The 24,845-nt window shown below is 56.9% G+C and overlaps 3 protein-coding genes across 12 annotated transcripts; 1 reads left to right on the forward strand and 2 right to left on the reverse strand.

The window, feature by feature from the left end:
* Positions 1 to 9: 9 nt before the first annotated feature.
* On the reverse strand, positions 10 to 13,386 carry TMEM208 (transmembrane protein 208). 2 transcript variants are annotated; one of them, XM_064580836.1, is made up of 7 exons: positions 13,294 to 13,386; positions 12,655 to 12,838; positions 1,554 to 1,649; positions 840 to 899; positions 625 to 761; positions 368 to 452; positions 10 to 268 (listed from the first exon to the last, which is right to left on the reverse strand). In XM_064580836.1, the coding sequence occupies exons 5-7, from the start codon at positions 759 to 761 to the stop codon at positions 131 to 133; spliced, it is 360 nt and encodes a 119-aa protein (XP_064436906.1). In that variant the 5' UTR covers positions 840 to 899; positions 1,554 to 1,649; positions 12,655 to 12,838; positions 13,294 to 13,386; the 3' UTR covers positions 10 to 130. The 2 variants fall into 2 exon arrangements, with proteins under 2 accessions (XP_064436906.1, XP_045746888.1); XM_045890932.3 differs by lacking the exons at positions 12,655 to 12,838; positions 13,294 to 13,386 and adding an exon at positions 2,279 to 2,485.
* A 654-nt stretch (positions 13,387 to 14,040) lies between these two features.
* On the forward strand, positions 14,041 to 17,859 carry LOC123855366 (uncharacterized; the record flags this gene model as incomplete). Its single annotated transcript, XM_054511300.2, has 2 exons — positions 14,041 to 15,057; positions 17,185 to 17,859. Coding segments are annotated over 2 exons (1,167 nt in total), but the record flags the coding sequence as incomplete, so codon positions are not given.
* A 1,576-nt stretch (positions 17,860 to 19,435) lies between these two features.
* ELMO3 (engulfment and cell motility 3) lies at positions 19,436 to 24,819 on the reverse strand. 9 transcript variants are annotated; one of them, XM_045890938.3, is made up of 20 exons: positions 24,399 to 24,816; positions 24,228 to 24,268; positions 24,052 to 24,124; positions 23,752 to 23,802; positions 23,382 to 23,551; positions 23,197 to 23,296; positions 22,941 to 23,092; positions 22,772 to 22,850; positions 22,566 to 22,616; positions 22,355 to 22,477; positions 22,106 to 22,237; positions 21,901 to 22,002; positions 21,706 to 21,814; positions 21,462 to 21,598; positions 21,202 to 21,365; positions 20,976 to 21,088; positions 20,781 to 20,885; positions 20,590 to 20,672; positions 20,412 to 20,498; positions 19,437 to 20,323 (listed from the first exon to the last, which is right to left on the reverse strand). In XM_045890938.3, exons 1-20 carry the CDS (start codon positions 24,474 to 24,476, stop codon positions 20,111 to 20,113), a joined length of 2,163 nt encoding a protein of 720 aa, XP_045746894.1. In that variant the 5' UTR covers positions 24,477 to 24,816; the 3' UTR covers positions 19,437 to 20,110. The 9 variants fall into 9 exon arrangements, 7 of the variants coding, with proteins under 7 accessions (XP_064436892.1, XP_064436891.1, XP_045746894.1 ...); XM_064580822.1 differs by having other exon boundaries at positions 19,436 to 20,323; positions 20,976 to 21,381; positions 24,399 to 24,819; XM_045890936.3 differs by having other exon boundaries at positions 20,590 to 20,885; positions 24,399 to 24,817.
* Positions 24,820 to 24,845: the final 26 nt, after the last annotated feature.

A 24,845-nucleotide genomic window follows, 5' to 3' on the forward strand; every position in this document is an offset into this window, starting at 1 on the left:
GCCGTTAGCCACATTCTGAGCCATTTATTCAACAATCCTTTACCTTAGACTGCTTTTGGGCCCTGGACTAGGCAGGCCCTCCCTGCTCCTGGCACGGGGACCATGCAGCCTGTGACCCAAACGTCAGGGGCTATAACCGCTTCATCTGCCGCCGCTCCTGTCGGCGCTGCCGTTTCTCATTGTGCTCTGGTGCTGGGGTGCCACCGTCGGCTGTGAACCAAGGGCCCAGCACATTCACCCAGAGGAGGTAAAGGGCCCGGCCCGGAGCCTAGGACAAAAAAGGTAACTTGAAGCCAGGTACAGGAAATGAAAGAAGAGAAGGGTTAAATGCTCTAGCCCCTTCTTGGGAGCCCTACAGTCCACGCACCAGAAGCCAGAAGGACCAGATGTAGAGGGAGAAGCAGCTGAGCACCTGCACAATGGCTGTCAGTAGGATCACATCCTTAAGGTGCCTGTGGATAGAAGGCAAAGGGAGGCTGCAAGGGCCAAAAATAGTAGATGGGCCCCAGTTCATCTCCCTTCTACCCTCTTTAAGTTGCGGGCAGTTGTGGGTCTCGGGCTATCTGGGCCCCAACACCCCAGCCCCAGGGCCGCTCACCTGGGCTGGCAGCGGGGGACACTCACTCTGCCATGCCCTGCTCCATGTTGAGGTCCATTCCACCATCCATCAGAGCCCCATCCTCAGAAAAGGCTGCCCGTGCCATCGAGCTCATAGAGTGGTAGCTGGCCCCATATACTGCCAGACTAAAGGCCAGGGCCATCTGCAGAATAAGAATGGTATCAAAGGCCAGCCAGTAATCCTATATGCTTATCCACTTCCCAGGATAGGGGACACTTACCCAGGCCCAAAATGAGGCAGATGAGTAGAAGAACACCAAGGTCACAAGACAGTAAATGGCCTGTAAACAGATATATGATCAGGCTGGGATCAAAAGCTACCCTAAACCACGGGCCTTCCTCGACTCTGACGAGGAGTTAGGCCAGCTGGTGGAAAGAGACCGGCTGTTTCTCATAGGGTTGGTGGGAGAAAGGGGTCTGTTCCCTGAGTCCCTGAGTCCCCAGACTCCCCTCTGACGTGTCAGCCCAGGAAAGAAGGCCCTGTGTATCCGGGATGGGAAGGATGGGCTCAAGTCCATCTGAGACTCAAACGCTCCTTTCATTTTTGGTTGTTTTGTTTTGACTACTGAGCATTTTTTGGGGGCCAGGATCCATTCTCATTTCTTTTTTTTAATTTTTAAGAATTTTTTTAAAAGATTTTATTTATTTGACAGAGACACAGCGAGAGAGGGAACAGAAGCAGGGGGAGTGGGAGAGGGAGAAGCACGCTTCCCGCGGTGCAGGGAAGGACCCTGGGATCATGACCCGAGCCAAAGGCAAACGCTTAACAACTGAGCCACCCAGGTGCCCCTCATTTCTTTTTAATTGTAGTTTTCTTCTGGAAAACTACACATGACTGTCACATACCACCACGCCCACCCACACCCACACCCACCCCCACCAGAGCTGACTGTGGGATCTCGGGTGGGCACAGAAGCAAGGAGGTGGGTACTTACATTGGCCCCCAGTATGATCCGCAGATAGAACTTCAGAGTCTCTCTGTTCTCTTCAAATATCTGCTTCTTCCCTCTCGTGCCCACTTTGCCCTTGGGCTGCAGAGGGATGGTAAGGTGCTGTCAGAGCCCTCCTCAGCCAGGGTCCTCCTTACCCTCCCCCAAGTCTGGTCAGGTACAGAATTACACCTGCACCTAAGCCAGATCCCCACGTGCTCAAATCAAGCACAATCCTTGGGATGCCCACCCCTCCTCCCGTCCATCCTGCTTAGGGCTGACACCATCTGTGCAACACCCCTACCGATGATCGCCTCCTGCTCACCCTGGAACAATCCAACACTAGGCTGATATCTCCTGGCTCCCCTGGTAAGGTCCAGCTTTGGGATGACTACCCCTTCAAGGGGGACTCCTGAGTGGCGCTGAATGGTGCGCGCCTCCGGCCTCTGCTGGAGTAGTCCAGATCTCGGCTGACGCCCACCCCTTTCAGGCCCCTAAGGTCTCCGACCAGGTCTGGTACAGTCTGGTACTGACGCCCACTCCCCTCCCGCACCACTTCTGGTAGGGCGGTGCGCCGCTCCATTCCCCCGCGCTAGCTCTAGTAGGGTCTGGCCACTGCATGGCGCCCCCCTCTGGCGGACCGCTTCCTTTGATATCCTTCCTCTGTTTTCAGGCTCCCGGCCCCGGGAATCCTCTACCGTTGCGAACCCCGCCCTACCCGCCCTCCTTACCGCCATGGCGCGACGCAAACACCCAGCGAGAAAAACCAGGGAGAGCGACCGAAACCGCGGTCAGGAGGTACCACATCGGCAGCACAGGCACTTCCGGTGCAGACCCAAATCGTCACAACTGTGACGGAAGTGGGGGGGTCCACTTCCCTCCCAAGGCCCTCCCCGCCAGTCGGTAGGACTACACTTCCCAGAAGGCCTTACACGGGGGCGGAGGCGGCGGGGATGCGATGGCGGAGTCGCTGCCCCTGGAGGTGAGAGGAGGCCGCCCTCAGGCCTGGCTTGGGACAGGCTCCGCCCTCGGGGTCCCGGGCTGGGGGGAGGGGCTGTCAGACAGCTCGCCAGGCTCCCCCCGCCTGGCGGAAACGACCTGCCCGAGAGATCCCAGGACCTGCAGGCTATGGGTAACGGCCCTGCCTTTGGGCCACCCTGTACCCTTAGCTTGGGGGAACCGTCCTCTCCTTCCCCGTCGGCCCCAGGAGATGGCTGCCCTGTCACCTCAGCGAGGACAGAGTCTCTGCCTATTCCCTTCTCTAGCGATGGCCGCCCCTCCCCCTCAGTTCTGGAAGATGACCGTTCCATCCCCTCGTCCCCGAATGGTAACCGATCTTATCCTCCTTGGCCCCTTGAGATGATCACTCCATTCCCTCTGCCCCGAAAGACGGCTGCCCCCTTCCCCTGGCGGTGGGAGACAGATTGCCCCTCCCATCAACTCCGGCCACAGTCGTTGGATTACTTCACCCAGGACAGGCCTGCTTCCCACTCGAGTCCTCGGTCCCTAGTGATGGCTGTCCCTACCTCCTTCACCCCATGGGATGTTTGCTCCTTTTCCTTAGCCTGGAACAAGACCACTCTCCCGCCACTGGCCAGAGAGAGAGAACAGATTTTGTTCCCAGTGGCCTCTTGGGATGGCCTCTCCGTCCCTTTTGCCTTGAGAGTTGGCAGCTCCCTCCCGTTGCCCACGGGAGACAAGACACCCTTTCCTCATTGGCCCTGGAAGGTGCTCCTTCCCCTTAGCAAGAATAGGGCAGCTCCCACCCCCTTTAGCCCCCTACCATGCATCCTTTATCTCCTATGCCCCAGAGGATGTCTACTACATAAATCCCAGGAATGACCAGTCATATCTCAGTTGTAGCCCCTTAGGATGGGGTTCATGGAGGGTGACTCCATCCTTACCATTGCCTCCTCTTCCACCTAGAAAAGCCACCCCCTTCTCAGCTCAAAGAATCATGCTCCCTCTCCTCAGTGAGGAGAGGTTTATTGCCCTCTCCCGTTGCTTTTTGGGTTGGTTGCCAAGCCCCAGAATACAGGATGGCCACTGTCTTAACTTGGCTCAGACAGGCTTCCCTGCCTCCCACAGGGGGGGGGCTTAGTCAGTCCCAATCCCATCAGTGTTCTCTTCCCCCTGTCTAGCTTTCCGGCCCTGAAGGCAGCTCTCCCCAGGCCTCTCAATAATGATCTGTTTTATCTTCCCCACTCCTTCCCTGAGCAAACCTTTGGTGAAAATTGAGGTAGAGGGCTTTGATGAAAATAGAGATAGAGCACTGTCCATCTTTAATTCAAACCAGTAAGTATTGGCTGAGTACCTTTTGTGTGCTAGGGATCAAAGAAAGGAAGAAGAGGTTAAAATGGGCTGGTGAGGTCAAGGTTAAGAAAGGGCATTCCTGGAAAAAGGCCTACATAGGCAAAAGGTAATAGACATGGTATGGTTGTAGGACAGTGGGAAGACTGAACTGGGGAAGCTCTGGGATCAGGGGTCCGGTCAGGCATAGGGCCTGGCAGGATCTTGCTTAGGGTCTTGCTGACCCAAGAGAAGAGATTTTGTCCTGAGGGTACTGGGGTACCCTGAAGGTTTTCATCAGGGATGTGCTAAGACTAAAAGCTGTTTTTTAAGGGGGCGCCTGGGTGGCTCAGTTGGTTAAGCGACTGCCTTCGGCTCAGGTCGTGATCCTGGAGTCCCTGGATCGAGTCCCGCATCGGGCTCCCTGCTCGGCGGGGAGTCTGCTTCTCCCTCTGACCCTCCCCCCTCTCATGTGCTCTCGCTCTCTCTCTCTCTCATTCTGTCTCAAATAAATAAATAAAATCTTTTAAAAGCTGTTTTTTAAGGAAACTAACCTTGTCACAGTGTGCAAAATGACTAGCAAGGCTGAGCCTGGAGGCAAGGAGGTCAGGTGGGAGATTGTAGAAAGAATCCAGGTCTGGAGTGATAAGGGTCTGGGCTACTGAGGTGCTAAAATTTCAAAGGTAGAAATATTAGTAACAGCAATCCAGCAACCATTTATGGAACATCTACTAGGTATCAAGCACACCGTAACTATTATATATAGTATGGAAACTGAAGCTCAGAGAGGTCAGTTACCTTGCCTGAGGTCACATAGGTCACAGTAGTAGAGCTGGGATCTGCATGAGTCTTAGTTACCCTGGCCTAAGCCTGTGCCGTACACCTGTATCTGACAGCAAGGGACAGAAGAGCATGAAGAGTACAAAGTATTATCAGGATCTTCAGGTGAGATGCACTATTGACATTGAAGCTCAGGTGCCGGAAAGTTGGGAGGAAGGGATGCTTTGGACTGAGAATATGAATTTTGGTTGAGATGAAGGTGATAGTAAGACATTTAGATAATGGATCCTGTGGACGATTGGCAACACCAGACTAGCACATGAATGATGAGACAATATGCGGATACTGAATTGTTGCTTATTGCTGTAGAGGTAACTGTTGAAGCCATGCAAATGAATTTACTATCCTAGGAAGTAAACAGATTGAAAGACCCAAGTCTGAGCTATGGGAGCCACAGAAGAATCCAGAAACGGGGCAGTTGGAGTTGGAGAATGGAGCCCTAGAAAACACAGTGTTACAAGAGTCCCAGAGAGAAGATTTCAGAAGAAAAGAATAGTTAATATTAGATCATTCTTGGCCTCACCAGTGACTCCCTCCCCAGTCCTCTATAGGGCCTCCAACCTCATGACCCCCAGACTCCTAGAGCATAGGTGGAGCGAGGGCCTGAGCACCTGGGCTGGGTCCTGCTGGGATCATATCTTAACAGCCAGCTGAGAAGGCGAGTTGACAGTGGAGAAAATGGGGAAAGAGAGAGGACCCAGAGCCTGACCTGTGAGGGAAGGAGGAAGGGGTGGGGTTTCCGAAGATCAGAGGAGGACACCTGACTTGCTGTCCTAGGTCTTATACTACATTTTTTTTTTTTAAGATTTTATTTATTTGAGAGGGAGAGAGAAAGAGTGAGAGCAGGGGGAAGCAGACTCCCCACTGAGCAAGGAGCCCAATGCAGGACTCGGTTCCAGGACCCTGAGATCATGACCTGAGCCGAAGGCAGACGCTTAACTGACTGAGCCACCCAGGCGCCCCGCCACTTTACTATGTTATTAAATTCTCAGCACAACCCATTTAAACCTCACTACCATTGCCATTTTACAGATTAGAAAAACAAGGCTCAGAGAGGCCAGTTGATAGAGTAAGGATTTGAACTTGGTTTATCTGGTCCTAATGCCCAGGCTCTTTTTCCCAAACTGAGTGGGAAGTTTGCTTTTTATCAGTCAGTACAACCCTGCATCCAGGCGAGGCTCAGGAATGGTTTGCTCAGAGTAAAGATACCTGGGGGCTGGAGAGGGGAAGTGAAGACCCCATGAAGCTTAGGATTCAAGATGAACTAGAAGCCAGTGTTCCAGTCCCCTCAGACTGACCGCACTATCAGCTGGAGAAGGTTCCAAAGGCCATCAGCTCTAATAGTTGCCAATGCCCTGTCTTTTTCCCTCAGATGCTCACATATATTCTGAGCTTCCTGCCTCTGTCAGATCAGAAAGAGGCCTCCCTCAGATCAGAAAGAGGCCTCCCTCGTGAGTCGGGCTTGGTACTGTGCAGCCCAGAATGCCCTTCGGGAGGTAAGGTGGCCACCCTCACCTGGCCCATTCTCAGCCGTCTCTCACTCCAGTTTGCTCATGGCCCTGCTTCCACATCGTCCATTCATCCATGCATACATATACATACGTTACATTCATACACACTTGACTCTGGGTCCAGTGCTGGGACTTGACAGATGAGTAAGATAGAGTCCCCTGCCCCAAGGAGCTCACAGTCCGGTGAAGGAGAAAGACAAGTACATGAGTGATGGTGATGTCGTGTGCTTGGTGCTGTGACACTCGCATGAGCGGTGCAACAAGAACAGGAAGAAGGACGTCCAGAGGAGACCAGCAGCATGAGGGAAGGCTTCCTGATGGAACGGGATGAGGCGGAAGGTTGGTCTTCCGGGACCGGTGGTAGCACAGGTAGAGACACCAAGGTGTGAAATGGCTCTGTAAACGCCCACCCAAGTCCCCTACGGCTAGAACGGAGATGGGTGTAGGAGGGGTGGGAGATGAGGCTCAAGGGTGGTCAGACCACAAGCTGGCACTGGTGCCAGGGCTCCATCCTGATTACTACCACGGAGCCTGTCCAGGAATGGTAAGGCAGGGGATGACATGGAGTGATGTGTCTTAGAACTCCAGTGCTGGGCGCCTGGGTGGCTCAGTCGGTTAAGTGACTGCCTTCGGCTCAGGTCATGATCCTGGAGTCCCGGGATCGAGCCCCGCATCGGGCTCCCTGCTCGGCAGGGAGTCTGCTTCTCCCTCTCCCGCTACCCCCTCTTGTGCTCTTTCTCTCTCTCTCTCTCTCAAATAAATAAAATCTTTAAAAAAAAAAAAAGAACTCCAGTGCTGAGGAGACTGGAGAGGGTGAGTCGGGGTGTGGGGAAACAGCCCAGCTTGGAGGTGAATGCAGACATCTGCAACAGTTTGAAAGGCAAGCGGTGACAGCTCCTTGTTTTCATTCTGACTTCTTTGATCACTACTGAGGCTAAACAGTTTTCTCATTAGCTGACCATTTATATTTCCCTCTCTTGTTTCTGTTCTTTATCCATTTAACCATTGGTATCTTAGTATTTTTCTTACCCGTTTGTATGAACCTTTTATACATTAAAGAGATGGATCTTTTACATATTTATTGAAATATATTCCTAACATATTTGCCTTTGTATTTGATTTGTAGATATGGGCTTATTTCTGAGACACAGAGGTTAAATTTCTATGTTGTTGATTCTGAACATCTTTTGCTTCCTTATTTCTTCCACTGCTTTTTAAACTTAGAGACCCCTTGCCTCTTCAGTAATTTGATGTACACTCATATTTCTCTTCTGTTTTTTTTTTTAACTAGACTCATTTTTTCAGAGAGGCTTTAGGTTCACAACAAAATAATTTCTTCTGTTTTATGGCTTAAATTTTTATAGAAATTTTTTTAATTGGTGGAATTTATTTTAATCTATTCTCTCAGGTAAGAAGCTAAATGGATTAGTTTTCAAATAGCCCTAATACCACTTATATATCTTTCCCTTCCCTGCTGCATTGGACTCCTCCTTTGTCACATATTAAATGTGTATACATAAGTAGGGTTTACTGTCATGTTATCTATCCAGTGTCATTGAGCTTAGTGTCTAAAGAAATTTGATTTGGACTTGTTGAAATTTGAAGCGTGAGGCTTCTAGATGGTGAGATGCAGTTGGTTGTTTGATTTCTGAGTGAGGAATTCAAGAGAAGTGTCTTGGTAATAAACACAGAGTTGGGTATCATTCAAGAATGGGTGGAGGTTAAAACCATGGATCCAAGTAACATCCCCCAGGCAGCACATGAAGAACCCTAGGAACAGCAGGCCACAGAATGCCCCAGGGGAGTACCCCAGTCCAAGGGCATGGAGAGGAGGAAGCACCTACAGAGGAGGTCCCGAGGATCAGAAGTGAAGAGCATTTACAGTGCTGAGTGGATGACTAACAGTGTCAAATCCCATGAAGAGTCCAGACAATAAAGAACAGGTAGTGTCCATGATGTCTGATGTCCAGGGAGGTCCCCAGTGACTTCAGCAACATTTGGCATCTGGGGGGAAAAGCCAGGTGGGTGGAAGAGTGAATGAGATAAGAAGGGCCTTGTAGAGAGTGACCTATTTCCCCACGAGAGGAAGGAAATAAATAGGGCAATAATGAGAGGTTGAGGGGACTCGACAAAGGATTTTCATTGGGAGGAATTTCAAGTGTGTTCATATGCTGAGGAGAGTCAGAGAGGAGTGGGTGATGTGAATGCAGGAAGCAGAGACAGGAGAAATGGCGGAAATGGTGGATGCGGCCTGAGGTGATGCAAGGCGTGGCCTTGGAGAGGGTGGAGTGGATGTCAGCTCTCCTGCTCAGGACGTGGAGGGGAGCGGGTGGTAATGTGGAACGATTTGCTGAGGAAGTTCCTCTGAGGCCAGTGGCCTCTTTGCTGGGTGAATTTGGAGGCCACGTTGTCTTAGGGGAGTGAGAAGAGAGGTAGAGGCCAGGGCCTTGGCACAGAAGCTCGCGCTATTCACAGGGCAGAAGGCAGTGGGAAGGTTACCAGAGCTGCTCAGAGAGGCCTCGCTCACTCAGATAGGGATGTTGTCTGTCTGCCTAGCCCTGTGCTGGGCACTGGGGCTGCAGGGCCGGGGGAGGCCCAGCACTTGACAGTTGGTAGTGAGAGGTAGATAAGCATAAGCTAAAAGGAGTGAGTAGGGGTGCTGCACCGGGAGTCTTGTGTGGCACACGGGGGATGCAGAGAAGATTCAGAAAAGACTTCATGGAGAAGGGGATGCTTGCGCTGGGCCTAGACAGAAGAGTAATATTTGCTAAATAATGGGAGTAGGTGAGCGGTGAGACAGCCCCCCTGCCCCCCGCCGCCCCAGCACTGTGACCAAAGAGAAAAAGCAGCCAAACGGAGGCATGGCAGCATAAGACAACCATCAGAAGTTGCCATGCCCAGAGCCAGGGCCAGGGAGGAAGGAGGGCGGGCATGGGAAAGCTGGGCTGAAGAAGGGCTGGCCCGGAAGCTCTGCTCCATCCCATGGAGTGGAGAACCATCGAGGGGTCCAAAGAGCATAGTCAGTTTGCCTTTTGTAAGGATCACTTGGTGACAGTACCAAGGCTAGCTAGGAGCCAGAAAGACCGAGGGCCGGGACCCCCATAAGGAGGAAACTGCTGTGATGTATTTCTGAGAGACAGTACGGGTACCTGAACTAGGCTAGGAGCAGTGAGGCGGGAGCGGAGGGACATGCTGCAGTGTGTCAGGGACAGGAGATGCAAGGGACTTTGGTCACTGGATGTGGGGAGTGAGGGAGGGGTCTAGAATGGCTCCCAGATCTCTGACTTGGGTGACTTGGTAGAGGGCACTGAGACTTTAGGAGAAGGCCCAGTGTTGGGGTAAGACAGTGAATTCAGATGTAAGTATGTTGCATCCATGTATCTGGCGAGGTCCCTCAGGTAACTGGTTCCCAGGGTCTGCGCTCTGGAAAAAGATGTGGACTGCAAATAAAGCATTTGGAATGAGATGAAGTGCAATCTGCCAGGGTGCACATGAGAGCAACAGGGAGAGAGAGTGTGTGAGTGTGTGTGTGTGTGTGTGTGTGATGGGGTGGACCATACAGTTGAGGAACTCACTCCTCTATGGACTGGGTCTCTCTCTTCTTTGGTGGCCCCAAAAAAGGTTGATGGGGAGCAGGCTAGAAGGTAGGAGGAGAGCCAGGCAGGCAGAAGCACGGAACCCCCAGTGGGAGGAAGCAGGGGGAGACTGGCCACCCACAGCAGGTGGCATGGCAGAAAAGACACTTGTGGGAGGTCTGCAGAGGAGCCCCCAGATGTTGATGGCCTTGCTGGAGGGGAGCAGTTGCCAGGAATGAGAGATTCTGTGGGGGCAGTGATGGAGGGGTGAGTGGGTGAGGCAAGAGGTCTAACAAGGCGGCTAGCGCCGTGTGGGCGTGTGGGCTCAGGAGAAGCATGAGCGCAGAGGAAAGGGGAGAAGCAGGAGTGGTGGTGGGGGGGCATGATCAAGGGAGGCCTTTTGTTAAGTTATGACTCTGAGGTATTTGTAAACTGGGGAAGGAGCTGTGGGAAGGCAGGGGCTGCGTGTTCCTATGGGAGAAGGTGGGGGCAGGCCCAGTAGTTGAGAGAAGGGGATTAGGAGGCGGAGAGGGAAGGAGGTTAGGATGGGTCCTGCCAGGAGCTGGCTGGTGGACTGAACACAGCAAAGGGAAGGCCTTCCCACCGACGGCAGTGGCTTCTTTTTGAAACAGAACAGGTCGTCTCTGAGGTCGGAGCAAGGGGAGGCTGCCGCACTCGCGTCAGGGACTGGAGAGAATGGTAGGCTTCGAGAGAACCCTTGAGGGCGATGAGAAGAGAGCCAGGGGAGCAGGGGGGCGGTGGGGGAGGCAAGAGGGGAGACTGCGGCTTCCATAGGCGGAATTCTGTAGCCTCAGCACAGCCCCCTCATCATCCCTGGCAGGGCAAGAAGAATGGGCACAGCAGCGTGCCAGGGCCAGAGCCACAGGACCCCAGGGAGAGGCGATCAGCAGAGAGGTTCCTGGAGTCCAGCCAAGAAGAAGAGGGGAGAAGCAAAGTGGGCAGTCAGGAGTAGATCGGCATGGGGTAAGAGTCAGAAGGAGGCCACGGTCAGAGTTTGAGATCTAGAGTCCACCATTTTAGCACCGGGGCTGCTCCAGCTGCGAGCTCCAGATAGGACGCTGACAAAGACCTGTTTGGTGTCTCTGCAGAGCTCAGCCCCACCTGGGCCGGGAGCCCTCGAAGGCCAGGCCACAGGTACATGGCATCAGGGGCTCTGCTGACATCCCACCCCCACCATGTCCCAGAGAGCAGTTTGCAGCATTTATTAGCAGGAACCATCTCCCAGGGCCCCGACGTGGGCAGGTTGATAAGGAAGTAGTGCCTCTTGCTAGTAGGCGCTACCGAAGATTCTGGCCCATGGCTGGGGTTTATGCCTCACCAGGCCAGCCTAGGATGCTGGATCGGTGACTTCTTATTCCCCCTGACTTGCTCCCACTGAATCCTATCTTTTCTCCAATAAGGTAGACAAAGGCAGAACCCCCACCCCCCACACACACCCCCAGGCTATGCCCATTTCGGGGAGAACCCTGGTTGTCACTGGGCTGGTCACTGTGAAGAAGCTCAGCTTCTGCCCTCCATACCTTCTCCTGCTGGGGTATTTATAAAGGCCCAGAGGAGCCTCTGGAAATGACCCCCGAGGTCTAACTCCTCTCTAGAGACCAAAGCCCCTGGGTGTCAGGGCAGGTATTTTCTTCTGGAGAACAGGCATGTTAGCTTTGGATCCTGTGCCAACAGACAAGGAGAGCCATTTCTCCATCACGTGCTTTCCAAGCCGGCACCCAAGCCTGCACCCAAGCCTGCAGTCTCAGCGCAGGGCTTCATGAGGTACAATGGAATCCTGGCCTTTCACAGTCAAGGGATATGTGTCCCTTTTAGTAGATTTGGGGTACTTCCCAAATGACTTGGCATTTACTCCTAAGAGGCCAGCATTGGAAAAGGAGGAGATGGGGGCTGGTTGGCTCCTCTGTGGATGGGACAGCTGAAGCTAGAGCAGATACCCTTGCAGTCCTCCTTTGGACCTCCAGAAGCATCTTCCTAGGGCCTAGGGAGGGGGACCCTCCTACACTGGGGCCAAAGACCGTAACCCAGGAGCCTGCTTCTTCTGCTTGCTGCTCTGCTCCCCACGGATGACCAGTATCCCTAAAGGGCTGCGCCTGGGTGTTGCACTCTGAGTCCAGGGCAGACCACCTGAGTGATGGCTTAGAGGCTACCCCTCCCCATCAAGAAAAACAGTGGGGAGCAGGGAGGCAGTCTCAAATCTCAACACACACACACACTCTCACACATCTCCCAATAGCTGCTGGAAGTCCTTCAGACCAGGCCCTGCCCCTGTGTTTGGTTGCTTGGACTCTAGGCTGACTGCCAGTGTCCCCCCACCCCCACCCCAACACACACACAGCTGTTTATCTACCTTGTTCATAGGGAGGCAGTGGGAGAAGGGGAGAACATGAGAACATTTCCTGGCCCCCAAGGCTCAGGAAGGAAGGAAAAGAAGGACTGTGGCTGCTGGAGCCTGGGCGGCGGGGGGGGGGGGGGGGGGCCATGACATGATGGCAGGGGTGGTCCTGCGTCAGCAACGGGCCCTGCTCTGCACTTGCAGCCACAGCTCACTCTCCATCCTCAGATTGGCCCCTCTGTCAGCAGGGCCTGGAAACAGCTGGAGGTCTGCTTTAGCCTTCCTTTCTAAAACCTTTCCTCTCTGATCTTTTCATCACCTTGAATCACCTTCCCCACCCACTGGGATCTTCCCCCCTCCTTAAATCTGAGAGAGGGAGCCAAGCCCTTAGGGTTCCCACCACCCCACTGCCTCCCAGTGTCTACGAGGGGGAGCTGCGGGAAGTGCTCCTCTCATCCACAAGGACCACATCCCAGGAATGGGAATTGACCCCTGATTCCTGTGGAAGCGGTCAGGAGCTGGCCCCCATTTCTTACCACACACTCATTCTCATGATGACAGCCATAGGGAGCTGCTTCTCTCTGTGGCAGAAGTCAGCCTGGTTTCTCCACCCAGGAATGGGTTTCATGTGTCTCTCTGGGAGAATCCTGTTGATAAGTATCTTGCCGGAGTGCATCTTATGTGTCATTCCTACTTTTCTGAATTCCTTTTGATGATGATCTGTGGGGCAGAAGCAGGGGACATCAGCTTGTTCTTGCAGTAACTGACAGGACAGGTTTTTTAGAGGGCTTGCTTTCCTGCATCAGGATCATGTTGATATATTAAAACAAGAGCCTTTGGGTACTGCTTGCCTGCAGCCTGGCCATCCACCAGGGGTAGAGAAGAAGCCAAGCCTTCCTCTCCCTCCCCCACACCTGATATAACTTCCCTTTGGCACAAAATCAGGGACGCTTCTGTGAAAACGGGAGCTCCCCAAACTCCTAGACAAGCCAGGCTGTCCCCCCACCAATCCAGCCCTGGGCTCACCTCCAGCCTCCATCCCACACCAGTCATGGACCCCCCGCTCTCGTTCCCCTGTTGCCCTACAGCGGGGCCAGCCCACACTCTTGGCACCTCAAGATTCATTCTCTTAGCAGAGTTCTGCCCACAGAAATGGGAGGCCTCTCCTTCCTTACCTGGACAGACAAGATAGACCCCCTCCCGGAGATGAGCCCCGAAGATCACAAGCACATCTTGAACTCTGGAGCCTGCAGGGCCCACATGCACTGGGGTACACACACACACACACACACACACACCACCCTTTTGTAAACACTCAAGTGGCTGAGCTACGGAGGCCGCCAGGGGACCTAGGCCTCACTGCCTGCCCTAGACCTCTGGCACCTGGGCCAACCATGGTGGTGGTGAGTGACAACCGCTTCGCTTTTTACAGCCTTCAGCTGTTCTGAGGGCTATTTATATTCTCTTGAAAAAGTGGGGGAGGCTGATTGCTTAGCTAATGCTGAGCTCTGACTCCCTGGAGCAGGAGCTGAGTCCATGGGTCTCAGGGTCACCTTCTGAAAGCCCCAAAGTTTGGGATCCAGCATACTTAGCCCTTCTGCCCCCTGGGGGCTTCGCTGGCTCTCCTCCAGGCCACCCCAGCCCCCTGTGCCCAGCAGGCCAGCTCCCCCCACCCTGTCCCCGCCCCTCCATAGGCATCCAGTCCCATCCATTGCTAACCTTCCTGCCCTCCCCTCACGGTCATCCCCTTTGAGCCCCAGAGTGACTTGTCTTCCCACCTCCCACTTCCCACCAGCACCCCCTCAACCACACATGACACCACACACCACAGTGGGTCCCCATCGGGACAGGGCCCTTCCCTGACCTGCCAGGGACTGGCCACCAGACATGATGGCCAACCCCCTCCGAAGCCAGAGGGCTGACCCCAGTCCTGCTGCTGCCCTTTAGACAAACGTGCAGTACAACATCCCTGTGTCCTCCGCCTCCATCCCGGCCATCAAGAGCCTAGGCCTCAGGGCATCACCTGCATCAGCCTGACCCACCTGGATGGCTCGCCAGCTTTGCACCAGGTGCTGGAGTCTGTTGCCTACCACCTGGGCCCGAAACTGCAGAGCTTGTGCCTCAGTGGGGGCAGCCCCACGCAGGCCTCCTTTGTGGCCTTGATCCTGGGCTGCCTGGCCCTGCGTATCCTTGACCTCAGTGGCGGCGACAGCCTCTTCACAGGCGGCACGCTGCTAGCCCAGCCTGAGACGGCACAGCGGGTCCGGCAGGTGTTGCGTGGCCTCTGTGAGCTCAACTTGGCTGGCCTGCGGGACCTGACCGACCTCAGTTTCAACCGGCTCAGCAGCTGTGCCCCCAACCTGGAGCGCCTCTCCTTGGCCTACTGTCACCTCACTTTTGAACTAGGCCCAGCCCGGGGCTCCCTTGGCCCCCAAGACTCCTCCCCCTCCCAACTCTCCTTCCACAACCTGCTGCGATTTGTGAAGGAAAGGGCTGATAGGCTGCACGCCCTGGACCTGAGTGGCACTGGCTTGCTCCCCGAGGCCCTGAAGGCCCTGGGTCAGGTGGCCGGGCTGCAGCTGCAGGAGCTGAGCCTGCACGGCTGCCAGGACCTCTCCACAGAGGCTGTGGCCGCCCTTTGCCATCTGCAATCAGGCCTGACCTCCCTGGACCTCAGCGGCTGCTCAGAACTGGCCGACGGGACACTCCTGGCCATCAGCCGGGACCTAGGGCACCTGCAGTGTCTCCGCCTGAGGAAGCTGCAATGGCTGATGGACGCAGGATGCACAGCCCTGGGGGGCTTGCGGGAGCTGCACAGCCTGGACCTGGCAGAGTGCTGCCTGGTGAGCGGGCGGGGCCTGGCCCAGGCCCTGGGTTCGGGGCACAGAGCTCCAGCCCCCTTGGCCTCCTTCAGCCTGGCCTACTGCTCCTCACTCAAGGTGAGCACACCATCCCCTTCCTTCCTCTCCAGGGCTGGGGCTGGGGGCGCTGCACCCATGGCGGCAGGGAGGCCCTGCCCGGTGTCGGTGTCCAAGGAACAGCAGGGAGAAGTGAACTGAGGACACAAGGGGAAAGGAGCCTGGAAATACAGTGCTCCTGCCGGCACTCCTCCCCTTGGCCCCTACTGTGGGCCCAGCTAGAGGGAGGCCCAAGAGACCAGACCGGCCCAGCCCACACCTCATATACCAAGTGCTCTGTGCCCCCCGGGTGGGCTGGGTAGGGGCACTAATGGCAGGTGTTCTGGAGGCAGGGAAGATGAGAGAGGGGGGTCTGCAGAGAATGGATACTGAGGCTACACAAGGAGGTTGCTCGACAGGGTCTGACAAAGGTAATGTGATGTGGGAGTCATGGTCATTTCTCGGCTGCAGCCAGTCCCTTCAATAGGGCTCAGCCCTGTCCCTCTGGGTGGTGTCCCTAACTTGGCAATGACAGTCTCTCCCTCTTTAGTGGGTTATTCCTTCAACCTCTCAATGTACCCCGGGCATTCCCAACCTGAAAACCGTCTCTCAGTCTCCTCCACAGTCGCTTTCCTTGCCCTGCTTCCCACTCCATGTTCCCAATAGCACAATGTCTCTCTTAGCTGCTCTCCCTGGGGTCCAGGGCCCGTGTTCTTGTGTCTCTCATAAACCTCTTTATAAACCAGCTTCCTCTACTCTGCCCTTAGCTCCTGCTCCTGGCAGGTGGCAGCCCTACCCCAATGGTGACCTCCCAGTTCTGCTTCAAATTCTAGAGGAAGCATACCTGATTGGCTCAGCTAGGGTCAGATGTCCACGGATGATCCAATAGGCTATGGTCAGAAGGCTGCCTCTGCCCACACCTTCAGCAGGGTCTGGGAGCACTAGCAGGACAGATACTTTAGAAACTTGCACCTGCATCCTTCCTGCCGCAGTCAATCTAGGCCTTAGTCCCCCAGCAAACTCCTGGTGTCCCACCCCTACCTTTTACCAGCACAGGGACATTGTTGCTTCCCTCCGTGGACCATCTGGTGGCTCCCTCCTGTCACCTGTGGGGCTGGAACCTTGGCAGAACCTTCCTGGGGACCCCTGCACAAGCCACCTGCCCATTGCTCTCTCCCTTCTCCACTTCCCTCCTAGGATGCCTCAGTGTTTTCCCTGATCCCAGTGCTGGGCCTGAGCCTCAGGGTGCTAGACTTATCCTCCTGTGTGGCCCTCACCAACAGGACCCTGCAGGCCATCTGCACCTACCTCACTCACCTCTCAGTCCTGTGTATGGCCTGGTGCAAGGAACTCCAAGACTGGGGGCTTCTGGGGCTGGGGGAACCAAGTGAGGAGGCAACGCACGAGCCCCAGGTGCAGGTCATGGAAGGGGGGAGGGTGGTCCCTGGGATCAGCCGCCCTCCTGCCCCTAAGTGTCTCTCTCTAGGAATATTTGAGGGCCAAACTCAGGAGGAACCTGAGAAGCAGGAGCTTCTTCCCACAGCTACATCAAGAGCTGGAGCATCAGGCCTCGGGCCCCAAGGACCCTTCTCCCCATCCACAGGGCCCTTCCCTGCTCATGCTGCGGGCCCTGCGGGAGTTGGAGCTCACAGCCTGCAGCAAACTGATGCCAGTTTGGCCAAGGTGTGGGGCCAGGGGTGTGGATAGGCTGAGGAGCCTGGCACCAGTGTCAGGCCCAGGCCAACCCGCTTTTTGCTTGGAAGACATTCCATGCCCTTTGGCTTCTGCTACTTACGGCCATTCCTCCAGCTGGGGGTGGGAGAGCCTGGAAGGGCCCTGGGCTCCAGCACCCTACCCCCCCACCGCAACTCCCCAGCCCGGTCCTTGCAGGTGCTCCAGTTCCCCGAGCTGAGGCAGCTGTCACTGAGCCTGTTGCCAGCACTCACAGACCAGGGCTCGGTGGCCGTGGCCAGGGGCTGCCCCAGCCTGGAGCGCTTGGTGCTGAGTCACTGCAGTGTCCTCAGTGACGAGGGCTGGGCCCAGGCTGCAGCACCTCAACCTGGCCAGCTGCGGGCAGCTCACCGAGCAGTGAGTTGTCCGATGATGCCACGGTCCGGGGGCTGGGCTGGGTCCCCATGCCGGCTGGCGCTCATCGGAGGCCTCCCACAGAACTCTGGATACCATCAGGCGGGCATGCAAGCAGCTCCGGATGTTAGATGTGGCCATATGCCCTCGTATCAGCATGGCTGCCGTCAGGCACTTCCAAGCCCAACTGCCCCAGGTGACCTGTGTCCAGTCCCGCTTCGTGGGAGGTGCTGACCTGACCGTAACACTCTAGGGCCAGGTCAGTAACCAACCCTGTGCCTCAGCGTCCGTCGTCCCCCCGCCCCCCGAGTCCCCAGCCCTGGCCTCTTGACCTGATTCGAGTCAGTGCCTTCTGCCCGCCTCTGCCACATACACCAAAGCCCCCTCCCCAAGCTATAAACCCCTTTTTCTCGGACGGCGGGTAGGGCTAATCTGGGGCAGCCAAGGGGGCTTCCTGCCCCAGTCTGCCCTAGAGCCCAGCAGGAGCCTTTTCCAGCCGTACGTCGCTGACCCAGGCCTCTGGAAATGCCGCCTCCTGCTCTCCTGGCCAGGCCTGGGTCCGGAGGCCAGGCCCACAGGTGGGGTGCATCTGGGGCCACGGAGGAGCAGACCACGTGCCTCTTGACCTGCCCACTTCTCCCACCTGAGGCCTGTGCCTCGCCTTATCCCCTATAAGGAGCTCTCCCGGCTCTTACTGGCACTGAGCTTCAGCAGCCAGGCCACAGACTTTGTTGTAAACCCAAACAAAATTAAAAATTCCAGATCTTACCTCCTTGTCTGAAGTTCTCAGACTAAAGGGCCCCCTCCTCCCCTCGACCTCAGTTGCAGCAGCCCAGCCTAGCCCAGGGACAATGTGGACAAAACACCAGAGGCACACAGACAATTTCTTCCTTACACCCGACCCAAAGCCCCACAGGTGCCCCCAGCAAGTCCTAACTTCCTCCCCAGTATGGTGGGAGACTAGAAGCCTGGAGGACTCTCCCTGCTTGAGCCTCCAAGCATGTCCTGCAGCAAAGACACGTGCCAGCCAGGCCCTAGGAGCACAATGATTAAGGATGCAATGAGGCTGTCTTCAGGGAGAAAAAAGAAAGAGGACAGTATCTCTGGGTAGGGTCATTAGAGGTCCCCTAGTCCAACCTCCTAAACAGTGCCAGTGACTTCTCAACAGCAGCTCTGAGAAACTATCTGTCCACTCTCTTTGTCCATCTGCCCATCAGTTCTAGGAGCAGCTAGCATGGCTGCCCAAGTGCCCCCCAGGCACTGCACTTTATGTGGGGTTCAGAGGTGCCGAAGATCTCCCAGCCCCCAGGTCAGGCAGGGAGGCAAATTAGCCGACAGACAGGGACAGTCCAGTGTGTGGGGTGTGCGTAAATAGAGAAACAAGCAGCTGGAACTGGGAGCCTAGGAGAGCAACGAACAGAGCCCAGAGAGATCAAGGAAAGACTCGAGGCCGTGAAAAAGGGGCAGAAGGGAAGAAAGAGGGCAATGAGAAAGGACCAGGGAGGTACACATGATAGGCCCGAGCTGGTGCTAGGAGGGCAGGGCGGGGCCCCTGGGCCGCAGGGAGGATGCTAGCTTGGATCAAGCACAGAGAACTCTGCAAGCCACAGGCCTTTTGTTAGACGTCCTAAACCACAACATGTCTCCTACCCATCTAGCTCTACCGCTCAGGCAAGTAACCGTGACCCTCATCCCACGGACAAGAGAGACACTGAAAAATGCAGGATGGGGGTAGTGTGCATGTGAGTGTGTAATCTGATCAGCTTCATGTTTGAAAAAGCACTTGGGGTATTAAGGACTGGAGGGGCAAGACAGGAGGCAGGAAGTCAGGAGATTCTTGCCAAGATGTTGGTGGCCTGGACAAGGGAATGGAGACACTGGGGAGGAAGAACTGATGGTATTAGAAGAGTTAACTGCATCTGGGATCCCTGCTCCTGATTGCCATCTTGAACTCAATAGCAAGTTGAACTTGAACTATTCCAAGGTGAGAAGCCTCTGGATACAGGGCCCCCTGGAGGCTCGAGTCAGAAGCAGATGCTCCCCCAGCACATTCTCCAAAGGAGATGCCATTTCATCAGTTTTCAAGGTAACATGTTGATGGTTAACACTGTTTAAAAAGGTATGTGCGAAGGTGTTGAGAAAGAGAAGTAGTGAGAGGCATGGAGGAGGTCAGAGAGGTGGCAGCTTTCAGCCTGCCCTGTGGGGCCTGTGGGTTCGTGTGCTAACCTCTGAAACTGACCTCCAGCTGGGCCCAGCACCCCTAGCCACTCCCGTCCCCAGAGGCCTTGCCTCTCTGTGGCCCCCACCACACCCATGCTCCAGCAGATTTGAATCAGAATGCCAGGCTTCCGGCACTGAATTCCCTCTTGTCAGCATCAGCCCTATCCTCCCAGCACCTGGGGACATGTTTGGAATCATAAGAGTTTGCCATTCAGCACAGAACAGACCCAGCTTCACATCTGTCCCTCCAGACCTCTCACCAGAGGGCCTCCAAGTCTTGAAAAGGACACCAGGCAGGGCCAAGCAGGACTGAGGACTGAGTTCAGACTGTCAGGAGCCTTCTGGAAACTAGGCCCCTGTTAATGTGGCCCAGGAAGGCATCCACTTAGGGCAGTATCTTCTGCCCCACGTCCCTCAGTGGGCTGCTACCCAGACCAGAGGACATCCCTCCCTGCAGGCCCAGCACCGAGGAAGGCTGAGGACTCATCCTGTGGAAGGACAATAGGGTCAGCTTGTCTCCAGCCCCTCCTTCACAACACCAGCCCCTCAACTGCGGCCGCCCAGGTTTGTGGCCCCAAGCAGTGACCTTGGCCTGATGCCCCATCTCATTTGCCAGCTAAATTTGAAGGCAGGCTTGGCCCACAGTTGCAGAACTGGCTCGACACACACCCCAGAGTCAAGCAGACTTTATTTCTGCGGCAGCCTCTGCTGGAGGGTGTCTGGGTTTTACCACCCTCCACCCTTCACGGTCACCAATGCCAGCAGCTGTGGCCCATGGCCAACCTCACTGTCAAGGCTCAGTGATGCTGCAGTCATAGCAGAAGTTGAAATTGGTGGGGGGCGGGGGGATGGGAGGCGGCTGCTCGGGAATGGGCACATTCTCCAGCTCCAACAACCGCAGCTTGGTCTCCATCGTCAGCAGCTGTTCCAGGTCCAGCCGAGTCTGCTCACTGCCCATGGGACCGCCGAGCAGGGCGCTCAGCCCATCTGTCCACAGGTGAAACTGGGGATGGGGCCAGCTCCGTGAGGGCCTGCCCATCTCTTCCCGAGCCTGTCTGCCCCACTTGGCTCAGCCTGGCCCAGACACTCACCTCCCGTTTGGATGGGGCGATGAAGTTGAGGTATGCCTCCGCCTCCCCGTGGTCATAGCTGATGGAGAAGGCTAACTCATAGAGATCCTGGGGGAGGCAGGCAGCGGAGAGTGCTGAGTGGGGAACAGAGCAGGGCAGATGCAGGTGGGAAGGAGCCCCTGGCCTCCACTGCACTCACCTTGTTCTGCTTCCCTGAGCCCTTCTCCCGGACGTGGGGGCAGTCTTTGCCTGTGAGCAGTGCCTTGATATCGGCCACAGCGACTGTGGGAAGAAGGCCGGGCTGACCACTGGGACCCAGGGGGGCCCCGCACAGGGGGTGGTCTCGGGAGGGCAGGTGGCTGACCCGGACCCCTGTCCCGTCCTCCTCACGCTGCTCAGGCAGGCTCTCCACGGTGGGTGGGCTGGCGCTCTCCTCCACGTCCCCGTACTGCAGCACCTTGTGGTTGGGGGACAGGCAGCAGAACCACAGCTTGTCTGTGAGCAAAAAGAGAAGAGGGAAGGATGACGCGAGGGGCCCTGATCCCAACCCAGCCGCTCTCTGCCAACCCCTGCCCATTCAACCACCCTGGCGCCTCCGGCTGCTGATTTTGCGGAAGAGTGTCCCCTCGCAGAGGCGGAGCAAACGCTGCTGGCGGATGAGGCCCATGAGCTCTGGCTTCAGCTTCTCCCGTAGCTCCCTGGGTTGGGGGGCGGAGGGGGCAAGGGGAAGGCTTGCTGACTGGGACTGACCTGGGGCAAGGCCCGTGGGGGCAGGTGGGGCCAGGACTGGGACCCACTCCCAGCAACTCACAGTATGGGAGGGGCCAGCGTGCCCTCCTGATGCAGCCGCTCTGTCTGCCTCAGCCGCAGCACCTCCCCATAGGGAAGCGCATTCACCTTGGTTCGGAAAAGCTCCAGGGAGCTGGGCTTCAGGGCCAGCGTACGGGCCAGCTGCTCCCGCACCACCTGCATGACCTGGAGCCACCCAGTTCTGCTCAGGGCTGCGCTCGGGGCCCCTACTCAGAACGGCCCCTGCCCTGGCCCGGGTCTCCTCCCTTCCACCCCAGCCACCTTGTCAAAGTCCTCCTGGGTGGCTCGCATCTCCTTCCAGGTCTTATTCAGCAGCTGGATGCTCACACAGAAGAGCTCATGGAAACTCTGGTCTTGGCCGAAAAACATGGGCGAAAAGTCCTGGGCTGTTTCGGAGCCTGGAGCAGGGGGGCAGGAGGGGCTCAGGGAGAAGGCGTGCGCAGCCCCTGGCCCTCTCTGCCCTTCGGCCCCCGCTCCCAGCCGCGCCGCGCCCAGGCCCGCTCACAGGGCTCCCCGACGCGGAGCAGCTCGCACAGCAGCACGGTCAGCTGGATGCTGCTCTGGGCAAAGGGGCACTCGTGCTTGTCCTCACGGCTGCTGTTCTCCAACACCAGCTGGGGCGGCAGAAAGAGTGAATGCGACGGGGAGCTCAGCTAAGGCCACGGGGACCCAGCCATATCCCACCCACCCGATTACTGACCCGGCTATAGGCACTAGGTGCGTGTCTGGAGAAGTAGAGCATGTTGTCCAGGGCCAGCAGGCCAGGGGGCACGCGCTCTAGATCCTGTGCAGGGTTGCTATTCTGGGGGAAGCGAGACGGGCAGCTCAGTAAGGGCCCCAGGCCTCCGGAACAACAGCAGCCCTGGGTTGAGGCAGGGGTGGGGGGCTAGGGAGGGGTCGCTCACAGAGAAGCCCAGTTTTCGGAACTCGCGGGCACACAAGGAACGGCGGCGGTCGGCACTCAGCCCAGTGCCCAGAGACTCCCCCTCCGACTCAAAGGCAGCCTGGCGCAGGGCCTGCAGCTGCTCCCGCTGTTCCTGGGGGCGGGGGGATGGGAGGTACCCCACGTTGTCGTGGGGTAAGCGGGCGTCAGGATCATAGACTCAAAGCCACGCTCTAGCTTCCCCAGCCTCGTGTTCCCCAAAGGCACCCACCTGGCTGTAGGGGTCCAGTGGCGTCCTCATGCGTGGCTCCAGCAGCCCCAACATAAGGGCCTGCAGTACATACAAATGGTGAGCCATCTCGTCGCCCAATGGTGTTGCACTGTGGATGATGTTCTGGAGAACAGCCAGTCCATAGGTGTGAGCAGAGGCTTACTGGGGGAGGAAAAGCGGGGAGGGGTCTACCTAGCCCAGTCCTTCCTACCTTATAGATGAACTGGCGAAGGTTTCTCTGCCACAGGTAGCCAAGCATGTGCTGAGGTAAGTGGGAAGGGGGCTTAGATGATTCAGCCCCACCACGAGCAGCCCTCCTGCAGTCCCGGGTTGGCGCGCAGTGCCCACCAGCTCCTGCGCAGGCTCCAGCCCCCCACCCCCCACCCCTGCAGTCCAGCCACCAGATGGGACACTCACCTTGCGTTCAGCAGGGTTGGCCCCCTGGAGCAAGGCTGTCAGCAATGCCATAGCCTTGGTTTGTAGCTGCTGGTTCATCCTGGGGCAAGAAGAGGCGGGCTCAGCGGGCTATCCAGGGTCTGGCTCCATGCCCCTCACCTGTATTCCACCCCCACGCCCAGACACTTACACCTGTAGGTGGACCAGCAGCCTATCCAGTGGTACCTCACTCTTGACCAGCTGGCCCAGAGCAGGGCTGCTCAAGGTCACACTCTCTAGCAGCCTGAGGGCCAGGGGCTGCACAGATGCATCCATCAGGTTCATGTTCACGTAGCACACCACCTGTAACAGGGGTAGGGGCTTGCTACCACTTCACCACCATGGAAGGCCAGATCCTGACACCACTCCACTGCCCCCACCTGCTGCCCCTAGAAAAGCCAACCCACCTTCCTAACAAAGGGGATGCTGAGCGTCTCCCAGGACACCATGCCGTGTTCCATGAGCTCCAAGAAGGCCCTCAGTGCAAGGGTCAGCACCTCCCCTAAGCTGGGGGGACATCTGGGGCTGAGCAGGGCCAGACTAGGACCCCTAGCCCCACCATGTCCACCACAAACCGCAGTCCTGTGCTCACTCATCCCCATCCTCAATGATGGTGCCTAGTCTCTGAAGCCCATCACGGCTGATGACCTCCTGGGCAAAGGTGACGTCCGGGGTCAGCAAGACGAGGTGCTGCAGAGCTTCCCGGCGCCTTTCACGACTCCCACTCTGCAGCCCACCTAACAGCCGCTCAGCCTCAAGGTCCTGGGCAGGGGTGGGAAAGGTGAGGAGGCTGGGTGGAAGTAAGGAGCAGGAACTGGAGGTGTAGGGACTCAGATGTCCACTAGGTGGGGCACTGCGGAGCTGGGGCCGGGGCCCTCCCGAACTGGGCAGAGAAGAGGGTGGGCGGCAAAGAGGCATAGAAGAAGGGCAGGGAATGCGGGTGGGGTCAGGAAGGGCATTACTGGGGCAGTGCTGAGGCACAGGATGCTGCCATTCTTGATCTCTGTGCGGTTCTGGAGAAGATGGAGAGAAAGGGGGAGAAGTCAAGAAGGGCTCTGAGAAAAAAAAAAAAAAAAAAAGAAGGGCTCTGAGGATTGGTTAATCCGGGTTGCTGGTGAGGGAGGGTTCGGGAGTCCGGAAAAGAAAGATCACATTCCAGACAGGGGGATGAGTCTGAGGGATCAAGATCAGGTGGGTTAGAAGTGGCGGGTGTCGCACAGTGGGATATGGGCCTGGCGGGGGTGGGGGCGGGGGAGACTCACGTTCTCAGTGATGTAGCTCCTATGTCCATCAGCAAACTGCAGGGCGTAGCGTTCCGAGTGAACCAAACTCCACCTGCGAGGAGCGGAGGCTCAGTGAGGCCGGTAGAGGGCGCCCCTCCCTCCTGCCCTCCCCACCCCCCCCCCGGCACCCCCCGGCCTGGCTAGCCTGCACTCACGCGTCGCACACCTCCTTCAGCACAGCGGCCAGAGGCTTTGCCTGCAAGTGGACAGGTCACTCATGGGGCGGGTGTGGGGAGGAGTTGGGGAGGACCCTGGGGGTTCCGAGGGGAAGGGGGCCACCCGGAGGGGGGTGGTGGGGTGAATGGAGGCCAGACAGGGCGAGTGACCTGGTCCAGCTGGATGAGCTGCGGGATGGCGTCAGGCATCTGGACCGCGATCTTCACCACGTTCCGCGGGGGCGCCATGGTCCAGCCAGGGCAGGGGCGCCTGTAGTTTCCAGACCGTCTAAGCTCCGGCCAAGGGCGCGCCTGGTCTGGTACCTCCGAGAACGAGGACGTCCCTCTGTTCAAGGCCTGGACCCCGTGGCCCGCACTCAGGGGTTAGGGTCCCGCTCCTGGCCAGGGGCCGCGGCCTTCCCAAGGGAGCCGAGACTAGTTCCGGGTTGGAGTCCCGTGGGTAGGCGCCTGCCCTGCCCCGCCCCACCCCGGCGGCCCGCCCTAGGTGCGCCAGGTGGGGGCGGGGGGGCGGGGCGGGCGGGACGCCAGAGCAGCCACACCTCCCTTTCCAAGAAAGGTAACCCGCCCGGTCCCACCACCAATCCAGCCGAATTCCAG

This window comes from Mirounga angustirostris, unplaced genomic scaffold (genome assembly GCF_029215605.1).
Source record: "Mirounga angustirostris isolate CCGP_5_RB_7025 unplaced genomic scaffold, mMirAng1.0.hap1 SCAF_16, whole genome shotgun sequence".
NCBI lineage: Eukaryota > Metazoa > Chordata > Mammalia > Carnivora > Phocidae > Mirounga > Mirounga angustirostris.